The sequence below is a fragment of the Heterodontus francisci genome, chromosome 24 (assembly GCF_036365525.1).
Source record: "Heterodontus francisci isolate sHetFra1 chromosome 24, sHetFra1.hap1, whole genome shotgun sequence".
Lineage (NCBI taxonomy): Eukaryota > Metazoa > Chordata > Chondrichthyes > Heterodontiformes > Heterodontidae > Heterodontus > Heterodontus francisci.
The window spans coordinates 36669735-36696742 of NC_090394.1; the positions used below are offsets into that span (position 1 = coordinate 36669735).

Consider the following 27008-nt stretch of genomic DNA (forward strand, 5'->3'; position numbering starts at 1 on the left):
GTTTTGAAAAGATTTTGTTTTACAATAAGCAAAACACAACTCTCTTCCCTTCCGCTCCAAATCCTGTCACGGAGAAGCCCAACACCAATGAAAACTCTGATACAGCTCTAAAGTATTTATGCATTTGTACAATACATACTTCTTAAATATATGATGCAATTTTATAATAAACTACCTGCCTCCTACTGATTAACAATGAGAAGATGAGGGAATTTCGAGTTCCACAAATTCAATTCTGCTATTTTCAACTGAAATGCAAAGGACGATGTCTAGATATCTCACCAATTAAGGTATGACATGGTTAAGTGATCCAGTAGGTCTGGCAGAATACAGTGAGATTATGCTGCACTCAGTCCTTTACTCTATGATCCAATAGCATGCTAAATACCACAATAAACAGTTTTAAGAACTCTAGTGCATGTTTTCTGTTAGATTATATATTGCAGTCTGAGAAAACTGTGTTAAGTTTCCAAATTTGGGCAATCAGAGCTCCTACTGCATTTAGGATAAAACATCCGGACCCCAGCAGATGACTGATGAGATGATGTGCACTATTTGAATGAACAATTGACAGATCAAAACTTGCTAAATTGAGAATGTGATTACAGAATGACAGCCAATATGCATAAATGGGCATCATACTTTATCAGCAGAACAAGATCCCTTAGCTGGGGATCTCTTTTGAGAGGCTGGTGGAACTAAATGGTGAATAACATAATATCACTGGGATCTACATTTCAATGCAGTCCAAACATAAGGTATGAAAGTCTCTAATATAAAATAAAAACAAAGTACTGGAAATACTCAGTAGGTGTGGCAGCATCTGTGGAGAGGAGAGCTAATGTTTCAGGTCTGTGACCTTTCATCAGAACTGGCAAAGGTTAAAAACGTAATAGGTTTTAAGCAAGTAAAGCTTGCGGGGGAGGTGGGTAGAGAACAAAAGGAAAGGTGTGTGATAGGATAGAGGGCCAGAGAGCTAACTGATGAGGAGTAAAGGCCTGCCCGACCCGAACCTGATGGAACCCGACGACATGTGTCAGGTTCGGGTCGGGTTGGACCACTCTCCCAGGTCTGGCTTTCGGGCTTAGATCAGGCCGGGCCAAGTCCAGGTTGAGTCGGGCCGGATACACACAGTAAGTGCTCTATTGAAATTTAAAAAAACTTACCTGAGCTGGGAGTCCGGGACGAAACGGAGTCTGCGCAGTGAGCGAGTGATGTCACTATGAGTTTCCAGAACGTCCAGAAACACAAAAGACAAAGGAAAGTCACTCCTGAGGCAGAGACTTCCCAGAGATGGGAGTAAAATGGAATTTGCTACCTCCAACAATGCAAAGATTCCTTTCTAGGTGTCTTTCCCTCTTTAGGCAAAACACAGCCTGTGGGCCAATGTAGATTTTCTGCTGAGAGATAAATCCTTCCTTCAAGGAGAGCACGCTTCACTGGTGTGCCAGATCAAACCGGTTCTAGCCAGTCTTTACACACAGTCGAACTGATGCAATACGGCATGTGACCTCTCTCTCTTGTTGTTGCTTAGGCTTGCAGCTCGCACACACTGTTCCCAAACACTATAAAAACAGCTCTCAGTCTTAAAGGCACACAGGCCCCCGTTAAATTAAAAGAAAAGAGAAAATAAACACACTCCCGTGACAAAATGCCAACAGTTGTTGTAGATGCAAAATTAACGGAAGATGCAAATTGACTAAGAACTGGGGGATACAACTGAAGGCTGAGGCTTTTTTTTTAATCCCCCCAACTCCTAAACTGCAAACAACCCTCTTCCCTTTACACATGCCGTTTTAGAAAAATAAATATATGGAAAATAACTGTGAAGGCATGATACAGGAAATGTAATGACAATAAACTCAGTTAAATAGTTGTGTCTGGATCAATCACAGCATTTAGACCCTGACTCTATGTTGAAGCCAAAAGCTGCCATGCTTAATTGCACCATGATGTTTGCATTTACATCACGGGTGAAGCTCTCAGCATTCACTGGCAGACATCAAGTGAGGTCTGTGGTCTTTGCAACAATCTGACTATGACCTACTCCCCTTCCCAAGCTCCAGCAGCCACTTGAAATTTTGCTCAGTCAAGCACTCCATCTCCCATACTCTCTCGTTCTCACACAGGCATAATACGTTAACAGCAAATATAAAAACTCAGGACTTTAAGAGAAAAAATAACAAAAAGAACCTATTTGGGGAGTCCCAAGAGACTGAAAAAACATCTAAAATGCAATTTTCCTGCTTGTGAAGTTGCTTTTTCTCCCTCGCTGTCAGCATTTTCTCTTAGGATTTCTAAATCTGATTAACAATACAAAGGTCAGCAAAATGTTTATTTCATCAGTGTCTTTTCTGCTGCTTTAACTCATTTTAATCACAGAATTTTGCATTAAAACTTTCTTTTGAATTTGAAAACATGTGTCTGACTACTTTATCGCACTTCCTCACTTGCTCTTGGTAAAAACCAATTGAGATTTCATTCCCAAAACTAAGCTCTACTAAAAGCTATACAATTCTGTTTTGTTATACTAGCTTTGTTATTTAATCTCCCCTACTCTATCAAACACCATCCCCTTTGTTCTCTCCCCCACCCCCCCTCCCCTTCACTTGCTTAAAACCTAATTCTTTTCTAACCTTTGCCAGTTCTGATGAAAGGTTGCAGACCTGCAACGTTAACTTTGCTTCTCTCTCCACAGATGCTGCCAAACCTGCGGAGTATTTCCAGCACTTGTTTTCGTTTCAGATTTCCAGCATCTGTGGTATTCTGCTTTAATACAATTCTGTTATTCTGCTGTAATCCTTAAACAACAAATGCTGCATATCCACTGGAACCACTTCCTTTATCAAATTTTGTGTGTGCTTATGACCATAAAGATTTGAAGGTATTAAAAATGAAATCCCTTTCCTGGTTTTTGCATTTATTAGCAGCTCCTAATACACTTAGCACAGCGATTTCACAAAGCAATCCAACATGTAATACATTACTTTTTGCACAGAAAGCTTCCAAGGGATTATCAATTATGGCAAGTTTCTGGATGTAACTTATGTGCCCTGGCAAAAAATTATGCTTCAAGCAACAGTACTAAAACAGACTATCTGGTCATTATCACATTGCTATTTGTGGGATCTTGTTGTGTACAAATTGGCTGTTGCATTTCCTACATTATGACAGTGACGATATTTCATTGGTTGTAAAGGACTTGGGACATACTGAAGTTGTGAAAGACACTACAGAAATGCAAGTCTTTCTTAATAGAGTCTGTTTCAAGTTTGGTCAATGTCTGTGGGCCCAACATTGGCGAAATGTTAGGAATGATGTTTATGATTATCACCATTGCAAACTGATTTTAAATACTTGAACGTAGCTGACTAAACCGGGTCACATGCTACAGAAATGCCTGTTTCTTCCTTCTTCCTTAATTCCAAAATAGAGGCAAAATCTATCTCTCTCAAAGGGTGAATCATGTCTGGTGTAAGAGAAATCTCCAAGCCTATTCGCGAAGAAGACACTGAGACTAGGATGCTTTGGTGAGATTGTTTATGCTTGTCACAGAGCTTACTTCTGCTCACCAACCACCACCACCAGCCAGTGCTGGCTGGCTCTTCTTTATATATACACACTTGAATACAATTAACTAATTAACACCCAACACCTGTTCACCCTATAATCTTGAACTACCAGGTATTTATCATCCATTAACTTCAGACCCGAACAGATTCCCTTTATATATAAGGAAAAATAGAAAACAAATATCACGCATTTTCTTTGCATTATTTATCATTCACTTTCAACAGCACCAGCCATTAACATGCTGTATATTCCCCCCTTTAAAAAAACTTGTTTAAAGAAGAAACGATCTTACTGAAAAAAAAAAAATCCACGTTTTCCTAACTTATCATAACACAAGACCAGAGACAGAGCAAAAGAGAGAGAGGAGCACGGTGGGATCAGAGGTTTAAAAAGTGCACCAAAGCCCAGTGTCAGAGCTTGGAGATACAGCGAGAGGAGGATGGCAGGAGTAACAAGAGCACAGAAAATCAAAAAGTGACATCAGAGTGACATCACAATCAACAGTGAGAGCAGGGTAACAGAGAGCTGCTGGGGTGAGTATACAGGTAAGCTTTTAATTTAATTTAAATCAAACATAGCATCAAACATCACAGGCAAGCAGGTCGGTGATTGGTTTGGGAAGAAGCTACCTGTTTGGTGAGTATCTGGTAAGTGATTAAGGTGCATTTTAATCTTAACATTTAAAATAGTAAAGGAACTAGTGGTAAGCTTAATAAAATATAGAAAAAAAATCGTTGAATAAAATAATTAAGTAGTTAATTAAAATACATTAAGGATAGCAGGACTGGTGATGTGTCATGGCTGCAGCATGTGGACACTCCTGGATGCCACTGAGATCCAGGGCAAACACGTCTGTAGTAAGTATTTGGGGCGCGAAGAGCTTCGGCTCAGAGTCATTGAACTGAAGTCCGAGCTGCAGACACTGCGACACATTAGGGAGGAGGAAAGTTACCTGGACATTTTGTACCAGGAGGTGGTCACACCCCTTAGGATAGGGTCTTCTGATTTAGTCAGTGGTCAGGGACAGGAGAGTGTGGCTGCAGCTGAGGCAGGTAAGCAGACCCAGAGGGCAGGAGTGCAGGAGACCCAGAGGGCAGGAGTGCAGGAGCCTCAGCCTTTGCGATTGTCCAACAGGTCTGAGGTTCTTTCAGCTTGTTTGGATGAGAGGGGAGGGCTGCAGGGTGGATGAGCAACCTGACCATCGCACCATGGTACAGGAAGCCATTCAAGTGGAGGAAGAAAAAAGGAATGTAGTGGTAGTAGGGGACAGTATAGTTAGGGGGATTGACACTGTTCCCTGCAGCAAAGAGCGAGAGACCAGACGGCTGTGTTGCCTGCCCGGTGCCAGGGTTCGGGATGTCTGCTCAGGGCTGGAGAGGAATTTACAGTGGCCAGGGGGAGGATCCAGTCATCATGGTCCAGGTAGATACCAACGACACAGGCAGGACAAGGAAAGAGGTTCTGCATAGTCAGTATGAGAAACAAAGCGCCAAATTAAGAAGCAGAACCTCAAAGGTAATAATCTCTGGATTATTACCTGAGCCACGTGCAAATTGGCATAGGGAAAATAAGATTAGAGAAATTAATGCGTGGCTCAAAGACTGGTGTGGTAGAAGTGGGCTTCGGTTCGTGGGGCACTGGCACCAGTACAGGGGAAAGTGGTGGCTGTACTGTTGGGACGGTCTACACCTAAACCGTGCTGGGGCTGGTGTTCTAGCGAGCCGCATAACTAGGGAAGTAGAGACGGTTTTAAACTGAATGGGGGGGGGGAGGGGGGAGGAGTAAGGGATCAAATTTGGGAAGATATGGTAAATCAAGGAGTAAAGACAAGGCAAGAGAGAAAGGTATTGATATGGGAAATGATAAACAGACTGTGACAGGAAGGGACAGAGAGTAAAAATCTAAGAGCAAATAAACAGCTAAGGCTAGAGGTTACAAAAATAATAAAACGACACAACTAAAGGCTCTGTATCTGAATGTAAGTAGCATTCGAAACAAAACAGATGAACTGAGAGCGCAAATAGAAATAAATAAGTACGCTCTGATAGCCATTACAGAGGCATGGCTGCAGGACGACATAGATTGGGCCCTGAATATTGAAAGGTACATGGCATTTAGGAAGGACAAGAAGCTAGGAGAAGGTAGAGGGGTAGCTCCATTAATTAATGATGTTATTCACGCAATAGAGAGGGATGACCTAAGTTCAGGAGACCAGGATGTAGAAGCAGTTTGGGTAGAGATGAGAAATCATAAAGGCAAGAAGTCACTTGTGGGAGTGGTGTGCAGGCCACCTAACATTAACCACACTGTAGGACGGGGTATAAAGGAAGAAATAATGGCAGCTTGTCAGAAAGATACAGCGATAATTATGGGGGATTTTAATCTACATATAGACTGGAAAAATCAGATGGACAGAGGTAGCCTAGATGAGGAGTACATAGAATGTTTTCGGGATATTTTCTTGGATCAATACATTCTGGAGCCAACCAGACAGCAGGCTATACTAGACCTGGTATTGTGCAACGAGATAGGATTAATTAATGACCTCATAGTTAAGGCAACCCTAGGTAGCAGCGATCATAATAGGATTGAATTTTACATTCAGTTTGAAGGAGAGAAGAGTGGGTCCAAGACTAATATTTTAAACATAAATAAGGGCAATTATGAGGGCATGAAAGCAGAGCTAGCTAAAGTAAACTGGCAAATTAGGTTAAGGGATAGATCAATAGAGATGCAGTGGCAGACATTTAAGGAGATATTTCAGAATATACAGAATAGATACATTTTAACGAGAAAGAAAAATTCCAAGGGTGGGACCTGCCATCCGTGGTGAACTAAAACAGTCAAAGATAGTATCAACAAAGAAAAAGCCTACAGTTGCGCAAAGATGGGTGGCAGGTCAGAAGGTTGGACAGAATATAAAAAACAGCAAAGAATGACTAAAAGATTGATAAGGAAGGTAAAATGAGAGTATGAAAGCTAGCTAGAAACATAAAGACAGATAGTAAGAGTTTCTACAGATATTTTTAAAAAGTTAACAAAGGCAGCGTTGGTCCTATAGAAAGTGAGTCTGGGGAATTAATAATGGATAATAAGGAGATAACAGATGAATTGAATAGATACTTTGCATTGGTCTTCACTATTGAGGATAAAAGTAACATCCCAGAATTAGCTGTAAGTCAGGAAATGGAAGGGAGGGAGGAACTCAAGAAAATTACAATCACCAGGGATGTGGTACTGAACAAATTGTTGGAGCTGCGGACTGACAAGTCCCTGGGTCCTGATGTACGTCATCCTAGGGTGTTAAAAGAAGTGGCTAGTGAGATAGTTAATGCGATAGATTTAATTTCCCAAAATTCCCTAGATTTGGGGAAGGTTCCATTAGATTGGAAAATAGCGAACGTAACTCCTGTATTCAAAACGGGAGGGAGACAGAAAGCAGGAATCTACAGGCCAGTTAGCTTAACATCTGTCTTAGGGAAAATGTTAGAAGCTATTATTAAAGATGTTATAGCAGGGCACTTAGAAAAATTCAAGACAATCAGGTAGAGTCAACATGGTTTTTAAAAAATTCATTCATGGGATGTGGGCGTCGGTGGCTAGGCCAGCATTTATTGCCCATCCCTAATTTCCCTTAAGAAGGTGGTGGTGAGCTGCCTTCTTGAACTGCTGCAGTCCATGTGAGATAGGTACACCCACAATGCTGTAAGGGAGTTCCAGGATTTTGACCCAGTAACAGTGAAGGAACGGCGATCTAGTTCCAAGTCAGGATGGTGTGTGTGACTTGGAGGGGAACTTGCAGTTGGTGGTGTTCCCATGCATTTGCTGCCCTCGTCCTTTTAGTTGGTAGAAGTTGCGGGTTTGGAAGGTGGTGTCTCAGGAGCCTTCTAAGGTGGTGTCTAAGGAGTCTAAGGTGGAAGGAGTGAATGTTTGTGAATGGGGTGCTAATCAAGCGGGCTGCTTTGTCCTGGATGGTGTCGAGCCTCTTGAGTGTTGTAAGAGCTGCACCCATCCAGGCAAGTGGAGAGTATTCCATCACACTCCTGACTTGTGCCTTGTAGATGGTGGACAGGCTTTGGTGAGTCAGGTGGTGAGTTACTCGCCAGAGGATTCCTAGCCTCTGACCTGCTCTTATAGCCACAGTATTTATATGGCTACTCCAGTTCAATTTCTGGTCAATGGTAACCCCAAGCATGTCGACAATGGGGGATTCAGCAATTGTAATGCCACTGAATGTCAAGGCAAAATGGTTAGATTCTCTCTTGTTGGAGATGTTCATTGCCTGGCACTTGTGTGGCGTGAATGTTACTTGCCACTTATCAGCCCAAGCCTGGATATTGTCCAGGTCTTGCTGCATTTCTACATGGACTGCTTCAGTATGAGGAGTCACGAATGGTGCTGAACATTGTGCAATCATCAGCGACCATCTGCACTTCTCACCTTATGACTGAAGGAAGGTCATTGATGAAGCAGCTGGGCCTAGGACACTACCCTGAGGAACTCCTGCAGTGATGTCCTGGAGCTGAGATGATTGCTCTCCAACAACCACAACCATCTTCCTTTGTGCTAGGTATGACTCCAACCAGCGGAGAGTTTCCCCCCGATTCCTATTGACTTCAGTTTTGCTAGGGCTCCTTGATGCCATACTCGGTCAAATGCGGCCTTGATGTCAAGGGCAGTCACTCTCACCTCACCTTTTGAGTTCAGCTCTTTTGTCCAGGCTGTAATGAGGTCAGGAGCAGAGTGGCCCCGGCAGAACCCAAACTGAGCGTCTCTGAGCAGGCTATTGCTAAGCAAGTGCTGCTTGATAACACTGTTGATGACACCTTCCATCACTTTACTGATGACTGAGAGTTGAATGATGGGGCAGTAATTGGCTGGGTTGGACTTGTCCTGCTCTTTGTGTACAGGACATATCTGGGCAATTTTCGACATTGCCGGGTAGATGCCAGTGTTGTAGCTGATCTGGAACAGCTTGGCTGGGGGTGTGGCAAGTTCTGGAGCACAGGTCTTCAGTACTATTGCTGGAATATTGTCAGGGTCCATAGCCTTTGCAGTATCCAGTGCTTTCAGTCGTTTCTTGATATCACGCGGAGTGAATCGAATTGGCTGAAGTCATATGTGATACTGGGGACTTCAGGAGGAAGCCGAAATGGATCATCAACTTGGCACTTCTGGCTGAAGATGGATGCCAATGCTTCAGCCTTATCTTTCGCACTAATTTGCTGGTCTCCCCCATCATTGAGGACAGGGTTATTTGTGGAGCCACCTCCTCCAGTTAGTTGTTTAGTTGTCCACCACCATTCACAGCTGAATGTGGCAGGACTGCAGAGCTTAGATTTGATCCATTGGTTATGGGATCGCTTAGCTCTGTCTATAGCATGCTGCTTACGCAGTTTGGCATGCAAGTAGTCTTGTGTTGTAGTTTCGCCAATTTGACACCTCATTTTGAGGTATGCCTGGTGCTGCTCCTGGCATGCCCTCCTGCACTCTTCATTGAACTAGGGTTGGTCTCCTGGCTTGATGGTAATGGTAGAGTGGGGAATATGCCAGGCCATGAGGTTACAGATTGTGGTTGAGGACAATTCTGTTGCTGCTGATGGCCCACAGCATCTCATGAATGCCAAGTTTTGTGTTGCTAGATCTGTTCGAAACCTATTCCATTTAGCACGGTGGTAGTGCCACACAACACGATGGAGGGTATCCTCAATCTGAAGGCGGGACTTCGTCTCCACAACGACTGTGTGGTGGCCATTCCTACCAATACTGTCATGGACAGATGCATCTGTGGCAGGCAGATTGGTGAGGACGAGGTCAAGTTAGTTTTTCCCTCTTGTTGGTTCCCTCACCACCTGCCACATACCCAGTCTAGCAGCTATGTCCTTTAGGACTCGGCCAGCTCAGTCACTATTGGTACTACCGAGCCACTCTTGGTGATGGACATTGAAGTCCCCCACCCAGAGTACATTCTGCGCCCTTGACACCCTCAGTGCTTTCTCCAAGTGGTGATCAACTGGTGGAGGAGTACTGACTCATCAGCTGAGGGAGAGCGGTAGATGGTAATCAGCAGGAGGTCTCCTTGACCTGATGCCATGAGACTTCATGGGGTCGGAAGTCGATGTTGAGGACTCCCAGGGCAACTCCCTCCCGACTGTATACCACTGTACCACCACCTCTGCTGGGTCTGTCCTGCCAGTGGGACAGGACATACCCGGGGATGGTGATGGCAGTGTTTGGGACATTGTAAGGTATGATTCCCTGAGTATGACTATGTCAGGCTGTTGCTTGACTAGTCCATGGGACAGCTCTCCCAACTTTGGCACAAGCCCTTCAGATGTTAGTAAGGAGGACTTTGCAGCGTCGACAGGGTTGGTTTTGCCGTTGTCGTTTCTGGTGCCTAGGTCGATGCTGGGTGGTCCGTCCGGTTTCATTCTGTTTTATTGAATTCGTAGCAGTTAGATACAAGTGAGTGGCTTGCTAGGCCATTTCAGAGGGCATTTAAGAGTCAACCACATTGCTCTGGGTCTGGAGTCACATGTAGGCCAGACCAGGTAGGGACAGCAGATTTCCTTCCCTAATGGACATTAGTGAAAGAGAAATCATGTTTAACCAATTTATTGGAGATCTTTAAGGGAGCTGCTGTAGATAAAGGGGAACCAGTGGATGTATTGTACTTAGATTTCCAGAAGGCATCTGATAAGGTGCCACATCAAAGGTTATTGCAGAAAATAAAAGCTCATGGTGTAGGGAGTAATATTGGCATGGATATAAGATTGGCTAGCTAACAGGAAACAGAGAGTAGGCATAAATGGGTCATTTTCTGGTTGGCAAGATGTAACAAGTGGTGTGCCACAGGGATTTTTACTTTTTACAATTTATATAAATGATTTAGATGAAGGGACTGAAGGTATGGTTGCTAAATTTGCTGATGACACAAAGATAGCTAGGAAAGTAACTTGTGAAGAGGACATAAGGTGAGCTACAAAGGGATATAGATAGGTTAAGTGAGTGGGAAAAGACCCGGCAAATGGAGTATAATGTGGGAAAGTGGGAAATTGTCCACTTTGGCAGGAAGAATGAAAAACATGCATATTATCTAAATGATGAGAGACTGAAGAGCTCTGAGATGCAGAGGGATCTGTGTGTCCGAGTGCATGAATCACGAAAGGTTAGTATGCAGGTACAGCATGTAATTCGGAAAGCTAATAGAACGTTATCGTTTATCGCGAGGGGAATTGAATACAAAAGTAGGGAGGTTCTGTTTCAGCTATACAAGGCATTGGTGAGACTACATCTGGAGTACTGTGTACAGTATTGGTCTCCTTATTTAAGGAATGATGTAAATGCTTTGGAGGCAGTATAGAGAAGGTTTATTAGACTAATACCTGGAATAGGCAGGCTGTCTTACGGGGAAAGATTTGACAGGCTAGGCTTGTATCCGCTGGTATTTAGAAGAGTAAGAGGCGACTTGATTGAAACATATAAGATCCTGAGGGGTCTTGACAGGGTGGATGTGGAAAGAATGTTTCCCCTTGTGGGAGAATCTGGAACTAGGGGTCACTGTTTAAATAAGTGGTCACCCATTTAGGACAGAAACGAGAAATTTTTTCTCTCAGAGGGTCGTGAGTCTTTGGAATTCCCTTCCTTAAAAGGCGGTGGAAGCAGAGTCTCAATATTTTTAAGGCAGATGTAAATAGATTTTTGATAAGCAAGGGGATGGATGGTTATTGGGGGTAGGTGTAAATGTGGAGTAATCAGTTCAACTTATTCAATGGCGGAGCAGGCTCGAAGGGCCGAGTGGCCTACATCTAATTCGTATGTCCGTATGTAAGACGGCCCTCTTCCAGGGCATCAACAATTTTTTCGAACAAGCACCTCTCTTAGTAAAACAATTCGACAACTGATGACTTGTGTCAACCTATTTTATTTTGGAAATTTCTTTTCTTTCCAACATCTGGGGCGGCACAGTGGCGCAGTGGTTAGTACCGCAGCCTCACAGCTCCAGCGACCCGGGTTCAATTCTGGGTGCTGCCTGTGCGGAGTTTGCAAGTTCTCCCTGTGTCTGCGTGGGTTTCCTCCGGGTGCTCCGGTTTCCTCCCACATGCCAAGGACTTGCAGGTTGATAGGTAAATTGGCCATTATGAATTGCCCCTAGTGTCGGTAGGTGGTAGGGAAATATAGGGACAGGTGGGGATGTGGTAGGAATATGAAATTAGTGTAGGATTAGTATAAAATGGGTGGTTGATGGTCGGCACAGACTTGGTGGGCCGAAGGGCCTGTTTCAGTGCTGTATCTCTAAACTAAACATAACTTTTATACTTGCGCGATCAATCCTCTTTTCTGAGACACTTTTTGTCGAATGGACATTGTCCCAGAGAGAATGGTTATCAATGTAGCATTCCATAAGAAAACTCTTCTCCGACTGCCTCTTATACAAGAGTTCCTTTAAAATACATACCCATATCTATTGCTTCTATCAGTGCAAGTGTCTCAGCAACTAAGGTGCTTTTAACTATCCTCTTTATTTTCTTCGATTCCCAGGCTAACGGACAATATTTATCATTTCTTCCCACCAAAAACATAATGAATTCTGTTGCGCTCGAATAACCATTGGGAAGATTAGTGTGTGAGGTATCACAAAAAATGACCAATTTCATCTCTTCTGGGTCACCCAATGCTGGAAACTTGAGTGTACATTTGTCAAAACTCAATCTCTTCAATGTCTTATTTGCTTTCAGCACTTCCCCCAACAGTAGCATGTTTCTGCATGGTGTTCAATTATAATATAACATAGCAAGCATCTGGCCTAGTTTGTGTGCACAACCAGTTCAACTGCCCATTTAAGCTCCTTAACTGGTCTACTTCTTCCTTGGTTGCAGAGTCTTCCTTTTGTGAGGATCTTGCCCGATTTATTGGGGTCCTATTAACACACTTTCGGTAAGACTGTTGATTTAGGGTTACCCCCAATTTAATCTGCCTAATATTCAACTCTATATATTTAAAAGCTCCGGAACCCTGACTTCCAATTTTAAATTCCTGCAGAACTTTATCTACTACAAATTTCTCAAATGCCTTAGATCCTCCCCACAATCAATCGTCCACGTGCATCAAGAAAATACCTACTCGTTTTTCTTCATAGTACCAATAAAAAGATTGCCGGATCCACCTTTAGTTGAATGCAACCAGCTTTTAGTAGGACGGACCTAACTGAAAAATACCACACCCTGGATGCATCATTTGGCCCATAAACACACTTGTTTAGCTTCCATAATTTCCCTTCTATATCCCCAGCTTCTTTTAGTAGCTTTAAAAATACTTCCCTTTGAAATTTCTCCCCTTGCAAAAATGCTGCTTTGATGTCAAAGGACTTACATTCCCACGAGCGTGTCGCTAAAAGGGCTCCGAAAATTCTCAAACTTGCTTTTCCTGCTGTTGGGGAGTCCACTCTAACTTCCTGGTCACCTAGTCATTCCTCAAATCCCCGCGCTACGAGTCTGGCCTTCGCTTTATACATACCATCGGGAAGCACTTTCTCTGTACAGATCCATCTACGCCAAACTCTCAACTGTCAAGCTCTTTTTGCTTGGCATCCTTTGCCAATTTACCATCTAACTTGTTAGTAGCCACTAGAGCTTCTCTATCGTAAGGGCTCCTACTTGTTGTGGCACCCCTCACCTGCTCTCTGGTCCTTGCCCTAGCGAAACCACATCCCCTACTAGAGTTCCTATCCCTTTCTGGACTACTACTACTCGACCTGTCCCTTCTACAACCAGACTTCCTTGCACAAGTTCGTGACCTTTCCCTTGGACTATGATCATCTTCAGGCCCACTCTGAACTTAAACTAAGTTTTCTGGCCTTCCACATTTTCACTTCCTTCTGCCAATCTATAGGTCTGATATGCTGTCTCTTGTCTTGCAGATTCAACCAATGTTTGTATTTCCATGTGGCCTTTCCTGCCCTTCTTATAATGGTGGCTTCCCTCCATTCACTAGTCCCTTCCGGCACATATGTCACTCTAGTCCAACTTTCAGTAGTTGACCTTTGGGATAAAAGGCCTTATCTGGATCTTCACTATCACTTGGTCTACTCTCAGTCAGCCCATTATCTGCCACAATCTGTTGCCCGCAAAGGTCCGACATATGTGCCTGCAAAGTACATGGTGCATCATCACTGTCCATCATTTGTTCAGATTCTGTCAATGTATAATCAGTGCCAATAAGCCGTGAGGAATGTACTCTAATGGTTTGGTTGCCATGTTGCAAAATCACCGTTTTGCCATCAGTGCCTATAACTTTTCTTCTCCATTCTTCCTGCCCTTCTCTTTTGCAATACACCATATCCCAGCATCAAAATTCTTTGCTGATGGCCTGATCCGATACCTCAAAGCTCTCCTGAAATTTTTCTGAAACCTCTGCCTTAATACATGCTCTTCTCCCTGCATGCATGGCATTCAAATGTTCCGCAAAAATTGAACTAATTGTAGTCCCCTCTAAAGCCGGGGGATGATCTCACATTACCGAAGGTATTTTCGGATTCTTGCCATAAACTAATTGATATGGGCTGTAACCCCCAACCATTTGAAGTCTGGTTTTTCGCATGTACTGCCCACGCCAGAGCAGTCGCCAATTTACAATTTGGTTGGTCTGCTAAAGTTTTTTGGAGCATTTCATCAATCATGGCATGATTTCTCTCACAAATCCCATTACTAAAAGGACTTTCTGCTGACGTGTGCATTGCTACAATATTCGTATTTTCACACATACTCCTGAACTCATCATTGGCAAATTCTCCTCTGTTGTCAGTTAGAAATCTAGCTGGTGCTCCCAGTCCTGTTGCTAGTCACCTTTCCATTATCTGTCCACTATTACTTTTTTGTCTTTACTATAAATTACCGTCGACAGACTGAATCTAGTCGCCACGTCTATAAAGTGTAGAATAAAAATGTTTTTTTCCTTATTCCCATACCTTCAAGTCCATCGCTACAGTTTCATTAAAGTCCCTTGCTAGTGGGAGACTCACTGTGGGTCACGATGGCGTCCTCCTGTTTTTTTTTGCAGATATCACATCTTCCACTGATATCTTTGATAAGTTTAGTGTAGCCATCGTCTGTTACCCCTACATCTTTTAACAGAATCTTCAACCTATGACAAGATGGATGTGCAAACTGTCGATGTAGTTTTGAAATAATTTGCCTTTTCTCCTTTAAATCCCTACCCCTGGATGCTATTAATACTTCTTTAACATCCTGCTTGGAGATGTTAGGTCTCGCTAAAGGAATACAATAATGTTCTGACTGTAAACCACAAAGCTACAGATTTCCCAAAGAAAATCGCCTTATCATGTTCCATATCCAATTTCATCTGAGACTTTTTCATAGACGGTTTACTTAACAAAGGTATATCACTGGATACTACATCCGTACTCATAAAATAGTTTACCATTGCTATTTTACATGGAATTACCACTCTTTTTAGTGATTTCAACGTGTTGTCATCCCCAAACCTGAAACAGGTAGAACTGTCGTATTCTTTGACCTTATTTCGGTCTTCCTATCTTAAAGAATCCATGTAACACCTTAACCAGTCCTCTCCACATACTGTGGATGTACACCCACTGTCTAGTACTGCGCAACTGAGCGAATCTGCGACTAGGACACTCATTACCAGACTGAAGCTTCTTGTGACCAGTACAATTCCTTCTGATTGATCAGTAGTGTCATCCTCGCCTTCCAAACCTTCCACGTCATGTGTCATCTCATAAAACCCCGTTATTCCTTTTTGGACAATGCAACACACAGTGATACTTTGAGTCACATCGGAAACACCTGTTGGCCACCCTTGGTTATTCCTGGGATTCATCCTTCTGCCACAATTACTCAATTCCTGCTGTCTGTTATAGCTGCCAAAAGGGTCTACATCTTCATTCGTTTTGTGTGTGTTTTTCCTTTCGTACGGACGTCTGTGCCCCATACTTGAACGGCCTCGAAATGCTGCTAGCATTGTATCCTCCACCTTCAGTGTCACTGCTAAAGAGTCCATCAGCGCCATGAAATCAGCTGGGAAAGAAGGTTTTCCCCAAAATATTTTTAGGGCGTCACCTGATCAAACAGCATAACTTTTTCATTGAATCTAACTCCGGTTGATACCAAGAGCCTATGTTCGATCTCCTAGCACAATCCAACAATTTGAAGGCAAGTACTGATCTAGGAATTTCCAAGCAGAATTGCTGCAACCTTGCATATAGTCAGTTAAACTCCATAATATATTCTTCTACAGAAGAACCATCCATTTTTCTAAATTTATCAAAGTCCGGCCACGTCTCATAGGCACTCGATAAGTCATCTTTCATATAAATTTTATCCATATATTTCAAGAGTTTGTCCAAACCTTCATCGTCCAAATGATGAGCGTCTGCTCCGAGAACACTTTGCCCTTGATCTTGTTTCTGGTGGGAAGTGAAAGTGCAAGGGCCATTCCTTGCTTCCTTTCAGGTAAGGAGGTAACCCGTGTCCATATATCAACTTCATTCTTCCATTGATTGTGAGGTTCAGCTTCACAAAACAGCGGTGGAAAAATCATATCCCGACACCTTTACACTTGGTTTCAGTCAGCTTTCTTTAAAAAAAACCCTCCAAATACAGCTTTCTCAAAAAAACTTAAATTCTAATCTCCTGTCTGAAAACAAATCTTAGTCTCCAATCTTCATGTTCAGGCAACCATCCTCTGCTACCAATCTTAGAGAAATCTCCAAGCTTGTTTGTGAAGACACTGAGACGAGGATGCTTTGCTGTAGATTGTTTATTGCTTGTCACAGAGCTTACTTCTGCTCTCCAAACAACACCACCAGCCAGTGCTGGCTAGCTCTTCTTTATATATACACACTTGAATACAATTAACTAATTAACACCTAACACCTGTTCACCCTATTATCCTGAACTACTGGGTATTTATCATCTATTAACAGAACTTCAGATCCTAACATCTGGGCTATCTTTGCAAGCTATTGGAGGCCTGATAACAAACATGTCACATGTACAATTAAGGGAAGTGTCAGAGTACAGTGGTAAATCAAAGGAAAAATTTAAAATATATATTTAGATCCTTTACAATCAGTTACAAAAAATGTGAACAATGGAAAAGAATCACATCTGGGAAAATAGTTTTCACGATTGTCTGTCACTGACAATGGCATGCAATTGAGTTCTGATGAAAGGTCATTGACCAGAAACATTAACTCTGTTTCTCTTTCCACAGATACTGCCAAACACGTTGAGCATTTCCTGTTTTTATTTCAGATTTCCAGCATCAGCAGTATTTTGCTTTTGCAACCATCTTCAGTGGACGATATTAGCAGGGCAACTGAGATTGTTGCCAGCTGATGTAACAAAGGGCAAGTTTGTCCTGGCCAATATTCATCCTTCAACCACCATTGCTGTTTGTGGAACCTCGCTGTGCACAAATTGACTGCTGCATTTCCTACGTTACAACAGTGATGACACTTCAACAGTACTTCATTGACTGCAAAGCACTTTGATATATCCTGAGTTTGTGAAAAGCACTACAGAAATGCAAGTCTTTCTTAATAGAGGCTGTTCTGAGTGTGGTCAATGGGGCAGTGGCCTCTGGGCCCACTGTGAGCAAAGAGCTCAACATTAGCAAAATGTTAGGAAGTGACGTTTATTATCACCTGTAACATGGGGTTGCAAATAGATTTTAAATACTTGAATCTGACTGACATATAACTAAACCAGGGGTCACATTTTTAAATCCTGACTACTCAATCTCCCTTGACATTGCACATCGGGAATGATAGACCGATTATAATCTTCAGGGGGAGTGGCTTAGAGTGTAGGGGATAATTGAAGAAGGGTATGCATAGCTTTTATTTAGCTTTAATTTTAAAGTCATACATTCTGTACTTATTATGTGTTGATAATAATCAAATAAAACTTACAGCAGTATGGTAAACAGAGTTAGTTGGTTGGTTCTTAGGAGTTTCCCTTGTACAGGCTGAGAAGTTTGGAAAGACAAAACGGAGGTATTATAATGCCACTACTGGTGGGAAAGTGTTCAGAGGCAGATTCGGTTATAAATGTGGGCCAAGCATTTATAATGTGAAAAGCTGACACTAAAGTGAGACATAAATATGACAACAGAAAGTAAGGCTTTGTAGATAGTTAAGCGTGTACAGATGCAAGATCTTGAATATGAGTTTGTGGATGGTCAAAGTCAGTGGCTCCATTAACCAGCGAGTAACTGAGCCATAAAGACCAGTCCATGGTCTTTGATTCATTAGTTGATTTCAGCCAGGGTCCTGGTTAGCATGACATATTCAGTCTCAGGTACCCTGGGCTAGGAAGTGGATATTAGTTCAGGACTTCTGCTTTTGCTCTGATTGCTAAACAGGAACCCCTTATAGGGGGGGAAAAGAGAAGAACAGATATGGAGAGAAAGAGATACAGAAAGAGAGGGAAAAAGGGAGAGATGGGGAAAGAAAAAGAGACAGAGGGGGAAAATAGAGGGAGAGAGAAATTGATGAGGGAGAAAGACTGGGAAAGAGAAAAAGTAGAAGAGAAAAATAGATAGAGGGAGAGAAGGGACAGCAAGAGACAGAAAGAGAAAGAAAGGGAAAGGGAGAAACAGAGAGGGAGAGGGGAAAAAAAGCATCCAATACCAAGAGACATATAGGTAAGAGAAACATCCAATGCACCATGAGCGTTGCCTAGGGAGATTCACTGGCATTTTAATAAAATTTCACATTGAAAATTTACCATTTTAGATCATCCATATGTATGTATTATAAGACAGAGAATAAATTTACACTTTCAGGGAGCTAATCTAAATAAAATGCTCACACACCCTGCTGCAGCTTTTTTTCTGAAGGTTAGTTTATATCAAAAGCCAGTGTGGACTGTTCTAATCTGAACTCCATTGACAAAAGTGCTTTGTCTCAGATATGACAAGTATCTCAAAGCATTGTATACATGTACGCCTCACAATGTCATAGCAGGCATCAAATTCAAACTGTTCCCACTAGCTTTACTCCAATATTGGAATGACTTAATGTTTCTACTGACCAGATCCAAACCTGTTTTCATTAGTTGCTTTGGTAAATTCCCACCCTAAACCTCATGACCTCTCCATTTCTCTGTCCTCCTTTAAGACGCTCCTCAAAACCTACCTTTTTGACTAAGTTTTGGTCACCCATCCAGATATCTACTTCTGGGCTTGAAGTCAATGTTTGTCTGATTACATTGTTACGACCAGGTGAGAAAAGGGTCTAGGGGTTCCCTCTCAGCCTTTTCCTAGTTTGACCATAACAGGGTTTAATTTTTAAAAGACCGTGTTTTAGCTTCCCCTCAGTAAATCCTTGTTCACTGTTCTCCAATTGTAATGGAAAAGAAATCAACCAGACAGGTTTTCTTAGATTTAAACAAGAAAGGTGAAAGTCTATTAATCTTAAAACTCTATTTCGGTTAAAACTACCACAAAAACGCGATAAACACACACGCAGATAGAGACAGAAGAGGAGAAAGAATAAAAGGGGAAAGTTTTTAGCAATAGCTGGAGTTCATTTACTGTCTTTTGAGTTTGATGTAGAGTCTTTGATTGCAGTTAAATCTTGCTGTTTCGCTGGGGCCCAGTGCACTCTTTCAAACTTGTTTCGATGTAGGAGTCTTCTCTCTTGAGGTTTAAGTGGCTTCAGTGGATCTGGAAATTTGAGAGCAAGCGAGCCAGGGAGAGACCTTCCTTCTCTTTTGTCTTCAAATTGCAGTCTCTGTCTTCAAACTGTTCTGTGAACACAATTCAAAAACCCTGGGCCAGCAGGTTGGTCATGTGACTAGGTTTTTTTCAACGAACTCTCCTGTGTTTTTTGTGGATTCTCCAGCTTGGCAGATACCCTCAGTGGGGGCCGGTGGGGGGGGGGGGGGGGGGAATGGAATGTTGGCTTGTTACATATTCAATGTCAGGTGATCAAAATCCATTTGGGCTAATTGGATCAGGGAGCAGTTCCATTGTCTCCTAGAATGCAAATGTTTCCAGCCACTGCTGTGATCTTTTTAAACAAGTCATCTTTTCAATCCAGCAACAGTTTAAAATTAATATTTCATATGATGAAATTAATATGCCTCATTCTTGGCAGGTGGGGTCTTCATTACAACATACACTTTTGTGAAATGCCTTGATAAGTTTTACTACTGGAAAGGGCACTATGTAAATGAAAGCCGTTGTTTATTGTACACACCGACCAGATCCCAATCCACTTAAATCACAGTGAGTTTACAGTTTATACAGTCTGGATTTCAATCTACAGCACCAGCATTGGGGTACCACAATTGGCCTCAGCACCCGTAGGCTAAGGAGGAGAATATAGGCAGTCAAGATAACATCTCCTGGTTTCTGCCCAGTGACACCCACTGGTAAGCACATGTGTGCTGATATTGAACGAGTTTAGGATTAGGCAGAGATACAATGCCTCCCCTCACAACTGAATAGTCTGCTGACAATTCGGGGGGAAATTTCTAGAGGCGATGGGAGTCTCAGCCACCGCTGGACAGCTGACGAGCAACCCGCGTTGGCTCCTCCAGGAAGGCCTGCTGGTATTACGTGCCAATCAGGCAATTGAGGGGTCACCTGTGGGCCTTCCTCAGGATCAGGATCCCAGGGGCGGGAAGTCCCACTCACCAAGAGCTGTGAGCCAATCAGAAGCCAGCAACTCTTTTGTTCAGCAGCGTCGCTGGGGAGGCAGTCGGTGACTGCTGCCGAATGACACCCATCAGAGGCTCAGGATTGGAGAGCAACCCAGGCCAGAGGCGAGCAATGGTGGGAGGGGTTTCGCGGGATGGGAGTTGTGGGGGAGGGGGGGGGTATAGGCGGGTTCCTCGTTCAATGGCACTCAGTGCCTGATCGAGGAACCTGACATCATGAAGGAGGGGGAAGGCTGAGAGCCAACCACCTGCCCTTGCTGTCGACCCCCCAGGTAGGCGGTGGGGGCGAACATAAAATACCGCCCTTCCTGTCTGCGGACACAGACATGCAAATGGACATACACAAGGAACTGTTGTACTGTTGCTTAAAAGGGAGGTAGGGATAGCCCAAGTAATTACAGGCCAGTTAGCCTAACCTCGGTGGTGAGCAAATTATTGGAAAAAAATTCTGAGACATAGTATAAACCTTTATTTAGAGAGGCATGCATTAATCAATGATAGTCAGCATGGATTTGTTAAGGGAAGGTCGTGTCTGACTAATTTGAAGATTTTTGAGGCTGTAACGAGGGTTGATGAGGGTAGTGTGTTTGGTGTAGTCTACATAGATTTTAGCAAGGCTTTTCACAAGGTCCAACATGGCAGCCTAGTCTGAAAATTAAAAGTTCATGGGACCCAACGGAATGTAGCAAGTTGGATCTAAAACTGGCTCAGTGGCAGGAAGCAAAGGGTTATGGTTGACAGGTGCTATTGTACTGAAAGAATGTTTCCAGTGTGGTCTACAGGTCTCAGTACTGGGTCCCTTGCAGTTTGTGCTATAGATCAATGATTTAGATTTACATGTGGGGAGATGATTAAGAAGTTTTCAGACGACATGAAAATTGGCCATGTCATTGAGAGTGAGGAAGAAAGATGTAAATTGTCCAAAGAAATCAATGGACTGGTCAGGTGGGCAGAAAAATGGCAAATGGAATTCAATCAGGACAACTGTGAGGTAATGTATTTAGGGAGGATAAACAAGGTAAGGGAATATACAACAAATAGTAGGATTATGAGAAGTGTAGAGCAACAGAGGGACCTTGGAGTGTATGTCCATGGATCCCTGAGGGTAGTAGGACAGGTAGTCAAGAAGGCAAAAGGGATACTTTCCTTTATTGGCTGAGGCCTGGAGTATAAGAGCAGGGTAGTTATGCTAGAACTGTATAAAATTAGAAAACGACTTAGTTTTCTAGTTAAAACTAGTTGGACTGCAGCTGCAGTACTGCACACAGTTCTGGTCACCGCATTACAGAAAGGATGCGATCACACTAGAGGGTATAGAAGAGGTTTACGAGGACGCTGCCAGGAACGAAGAACTTGAGCGATGAGGAAAGATTAGATAGCTGGGCTTCTTTTCTTTGGAACAGAGGAGGCTGAGGGGAGATTAAATTGAGGTGTATAAAATTATGTGGGGCCTAGGTTGAGTGGATAGGAAGGACCTATTTCAGGTTGGAGAGGGGTCAATAACCAGGGGGCATCGAGTGAAAGTAATCTGTATAAGAATTAGAGGGGAGTTGAGTATTCTTTTCACCTAGAGGGTGGTGGCAGTCCAGAACTTACTGTTTGAAAGGGTGGCAGAAGCAGAGACCCGCATTGCACTTAAAAACACGTGGATATGCACTTGAGGTTCCATAACCTACAGGGCTACAGACCAAGAGCTGTAAGGTGGGATTGGACTGGATAGCTCTTTTTTGGCCAGCATGGACACATTGGACAAATGGCCTCTTTCTGTGCCCTAAATCTTTCTATGTTGCTATGAGAGGCCACTTAGAAGTGGCAGAGGACAGCAGTACCTTTGGAACCGTATGCCAACTTGAGTGAACACTTTCAGAGACGTGCGTGTGGGGCATGTGGTTGGGTGGCGGGGGGGGGGAAAGAAGAGAGGACAAAAAAGATCAAAGCAGAGTACCAGTCTGCTATGCTGAAATAGAAAAAAAATCCAGCAGTCGCATTTTCTGGCTGTCCCTAACAGAAACCTTGACAATTGTACGGTAACTTTACGGTTCTGTGCACTCACAACAGTCCAGCTTCAATATAAACAATCAGTTTTTAATGGCTAGGTTTGCACACCTTCACTTCAGTTTACTACATCCAATTAACACTGATTCTGAGTCAATCTGTACTGCTTCCAATCCCCACTGAGTACAGGAGGATGGTTTAATCAGATGTGTGCTGCAGATGTCAAGCCAAACACCCACCTACGCGCCCATATAAATGTACTGTTTAAACAGGCAGAATGCCAAGAGGAAATTTCAGTTCCTTTGGGCTCCTGTTTTCATACGAATGCTCATATTACAGCAGGAGTTTCCATTTTTTGTTGCCTATATATAAAAAAAATAACCTTTAATGTGATGGGTCAGCGCAAATTTCTCATTTGACAGTCACTTTACAAAGGCTTCCAATGAGAGGATGATTCTTTTGTTTCTCTTCATACAATGGAACCTGAGTTATTTAAAAAAGCATGGTAATTGACACATCTCGTTTGTACAAGAGGGAAAGAAAGAGTGAGCAAAAAGAGGAAGAAGGGATAGAGAGATAGATGATAGAATTACATAAAATTTACAATACAGAAACAAGCCATTTGGCCCAACTGCTCAGTGCTGGTGTTTATGCTCCACATGAGCATCCTCTTACCCCTACTTCATTTAATCCTATCAGCATAACCTTCTATTCCTTACCCACTCATGTTTTTATCTTGCTTCTGCTTAAATGCATCCAGAGGCACAGCAAGACATCCAAATCAAAACAGTACAGTAAACTCAATTTAGAATTACTCTCCAATATATTGCAAACTCAATTAAAATGCACCCTTTATTGAGGGTTCAGCTTGTTCCTCACTGCCATACAGAAAATAAATGCTTAATGTACAGGCACCCAGTGGTATTGGTTAATTAGATAACCTTTTGATAAATATTTTTAGTCTCCTTGACTTTAGGTACCCGGTTTGATGATATTGCTGAATAAAATTAAATATACATTTAAAATCAATAATGTATTTTTATGTGCTTCAAAATGCAATGTTGTATTTTCTATGTTTTTTGAGGGGTTAAATATTTAGTAATTTTGGCAGACCCAAGGTTTCCCAGTTTTAGTGAATTCCCTCCTTAAACCCTCCACCTTCCTCAAAACCCACCTCTTGGTCCTCTCTTTTAATATCTCCATTTTTATTTTTAATGACTCTAGCAAATTCTTCTTATATTGGAAGACACCAGAACATGAAAGTCTTCGTTGCTCTACTTAATTATTCAAACACTAGATGTCACTAGCGTAGTCTGAGTTGCACAGTATTTACAAAGAATGCTGATGACAACTAGTGGTCAATGTTCAGTACTACACTTATCTAATAGTGTCAAAACATAGTATGAATCTTACTTACCCTTATCTTGACGAGATTACATTTTTGATGAAGGCAATAGATGGCATGAATAAAATATTCAGATGTCACTGCTATTGCCCATATTTTCCAATGGAATAAAAAAAAAACATTTATCTCACTTTGGTTCTGTTATTTCTCTGCCTCTGCTAAGCAGCATCAACCAGCAGGGCCCAGCTATCACTGTCAACAGATAATTGCAATCTGCACCATTTGCTCCCTCAAATGAAGTAATACACTGCTACCGAAAAGCTCTCTCTTTATCTATTCCATTGGCCTCATCCACACCCCCATCACCAACTTGTATTTATATAGCACCTTTAACATAGTAATATGTCCCAAGGCACATTTCAGGAGTGTTATAAAACAAAATTTAACACCAAGCTGTATAAGGGGATATTAGGTAGGATAGGCAGAGGTAGCTTTTAAGGAGTGTCTTAAAATAGGAAAGCGATAGAGAGACAGAGAATTCAGAACTTAGGGCCAAGACAGCTGAAGGTACAGAAACACACACCGGTACAACAGGACTTTTTAATACTTTATTGCTTTAATAAATGAAAATCAGCATTTGCCTCAGGTTCCATTTCTCAGTCTCATTTAGATCAACAGGAACATGATTTACTTTCAACCCAAAGTCTTGCCAACTTCAACTTTATATAATGAAGAAATGCTCAAGTTCTAAACGGAGTCAGGTCACACTGCGAGTGGAGATGCAGAAATGCTCCCAGGTCAGCAGGGATCTGCATAATTTGCTACCAGAAGTAAAATGTAAAGCTTAAATAAATTTGTGGAACTCTTCCACACAAAAGTCTTCCTTGAGCTGTTGAAAAACCAGGAGCACTCACTTACAATAAGATTTAATGGACAGAATAGCAATCACTTGCTAACACAGTCTCATCTCTATGAATTCTTATGACGCAAGATCTAATCATTTAAATTACCACTGCAGCAGTTTTTTATTCCTTGTATTGTGGTATTTTCAATCTTTGTTTTTAACGATATGTGGTAGAAGAATGTGTTTCTTAAAATGATAGGTGATTTTAAAGAAACCATTTCAAAAGTCAGAGTCACAGTAGAACTATTTACATTTGATGCCCTTGAGCTTTGCTCCCAAAAATCTTCTACACAAACAAAAGATACAACACAATTTCATTTAAAGACATCTTTTGCATTTTGAGCACTGAAATTATCTACTTTTTGATTTTCTTGCCACAGTAAGTAGCTTGTTGTTCCTGAAAACACGTGCTTATATTTTCTTTCTTAATCTGTAGAAACAAACAGGTCAGAGGCTGTGAATTCTGCAGCGAGTAACTCACTTCCTGACTCCCCAAAGCCTGTCCAGCATCTACAAGGCACAAGTCAGGAGTGTGATGGAATACTCTCCATTTGGCTGGATGGGTGCAGCTCCAATAACACTCAAGGACAAAGCAGCCCTCTTGATTGGCACCCATCCACCACCTACCTTCAACATTCACTCCCTCCACCACCAGTGCACAGTGGCAGTAGTGTGTACATCTACAGGACGCACTGCAGAAACTCGCCAAGGCTTCTTCGACAGCACCTTTCAAACCCACAACCTCTACCAACTAAAAGGACAAGGGCAACAAATGCAGAGGAAGACCTCCAAGCCGTTCCTTCACTGTTCCTGGGTTAAAAACCTGGAACTCCCATCCTAACAGCACTCTGGGTGTACCTACACCACATGCACTGCAGAGGTTCAAGAAGGCAGCTCACCACCATCTTCTCAAGGGCAATTAGGGATGGGCAACAAATTCTGGCCTTGCCAGTATTACAACTGAGGTGGGAGGAGTGCACTGTTTACTCTGGTCTAACCTCTCCACAACATATATTTAAATTTTCCCACATACCGATACGGTCAATCATATACTCTATTTTCCCCAGAATAAAACACGCCAACCAGGTTTCTTAAATAAATAACATTATCAGTTTATCATAAAACAAGTCTTAACCAGTAATGAAGTAAAGCATAAACACACAAACTGAAATATTAAATTTCCCATTTTACCCTAGCGCCTCACACACACACACACACACTGGTTCACCGGAAAAATATGAGATTTTTGCTTAGATCTCTGTTACAAAAAAAGAAAATGACAAAAAAAAACACTTAGGCTGAATATTTGCTCATTCTTGAAGAAAGAAGATTTGGAAAGATGCCCTTTGTTTGGTTTGGTGTCCCAAATGCGTATAGACGATTGTCACTGGGATCTTCCTAGAACAGTTCTTTCCAGGCGATGTTGAAGATCAGTTTGGGTAGGCTTTCCAAGAAATGCAGCTACACAGGCTTCAGCTAGGCCTTACAGCAGAAATGCGGCAACAGGGGTTTCAGTTCCCATGCATTCAATATGCAGGGTTTCTTCAAATACACGAGGAAAGAGGAGACTGACACACTGGATATGCAGAGTTTCTTTCAAAGATAGAGAAAGAGATGAGCTGGGTTTTCTTGACAGGCAAAAACCAACTGTCTTTTTTTCACAATTCAAAGTGAAGCCAAAAACATTCCAGAAGTCAAGCCTCCTGACCTTTATAAATCTTGACCTGTCACTTGCCTGTAAACATCTTCTCCAAGTCAAAACAATAAGCTCCCTGCTGCTATTTTATCTAAGAACAGGTGCCTTCCAGTACAGGCTTGTTACAAGCCAAGTCCAAGAAGCCTTCTGGTGACCTCTTCTAAAAAAAAAGACACAAAGTTCAGCATCTCTTCAAGCTTTCAGATGAATCAACGTCCATAATTCAACTATAAGTCCTTAAAAACATATTTTACAAAAAAAATGCACTCTCGCAACACCAGCGTCACTCACATCCCATGAAAGAATAAAAACAACTTCCTTCAATCCTGTAGCCTAAACTCAACAACAACTTGCATTTATATAGCACCTTTAATGTAGTAAAATGTCTCAAAGCACTTCAAAAAAGTGTTATCAAACAAAATTTGACACTGAGTTGAAGAAGTGGAGGCATTCGGTTAAGTGACCAAACTCTTGGTCAAACAGCCAGTTTTAAGCAACCTCCTAAAGGAGGCAAAATGTTGGGGAAGTTTGAAGAGGTAATTCCAGGGCTTAGGGCTTAGATGACTGAAGGCACAGTCAGCACTTGCATGGTGAAGGAAGTGGAGGATGCACATGAGGCCAGCATTGAAGGAATGCAGAGCTCTTGGAAGAGGTTACTGAAATAGGAAGGGGCGATGCCATGGCAAGATTTGAACACAAGGTTGAGAATTTTAAACGTGAATTTTATAACCAAATTTGTACTCCACTGCACCCAAACTCAGCCAAATCTGTGTCCCATTACATATC

The 27008-nt window shown here is 42.3% G+C and overlaps 1 protein-coding gene across 7 annotated transcripts in view; it reads right to left on the minus strand.

Moving 5' to 3' along the window:
• Positions 1–27008, minus strand: part of mad1l1 (mitotic arrest deficient 1 like 1) — a 999406-nt gene that overhangs the window by 128968 nt on the left and 843430 nt on the right. The window contains exon 18 of one of the 7 annotated variants that reach the window (XM_068055939.1): positions 26295–26382. The exons of the other annotated variants lie outside the window; for them this stretch is intronic. Within the exon in view, the coding sequence (XP_067912040.1) occupies positions 26314–26382 (69 nt within the window). The 3' untranslated portion in view covers positions 26295–26313. Of the gene's footprint in view, positions 1–26294; positions 26383–27008 lie in introns of those variants that run through there. 7 annotated transcript variants of the gene reach the window in all.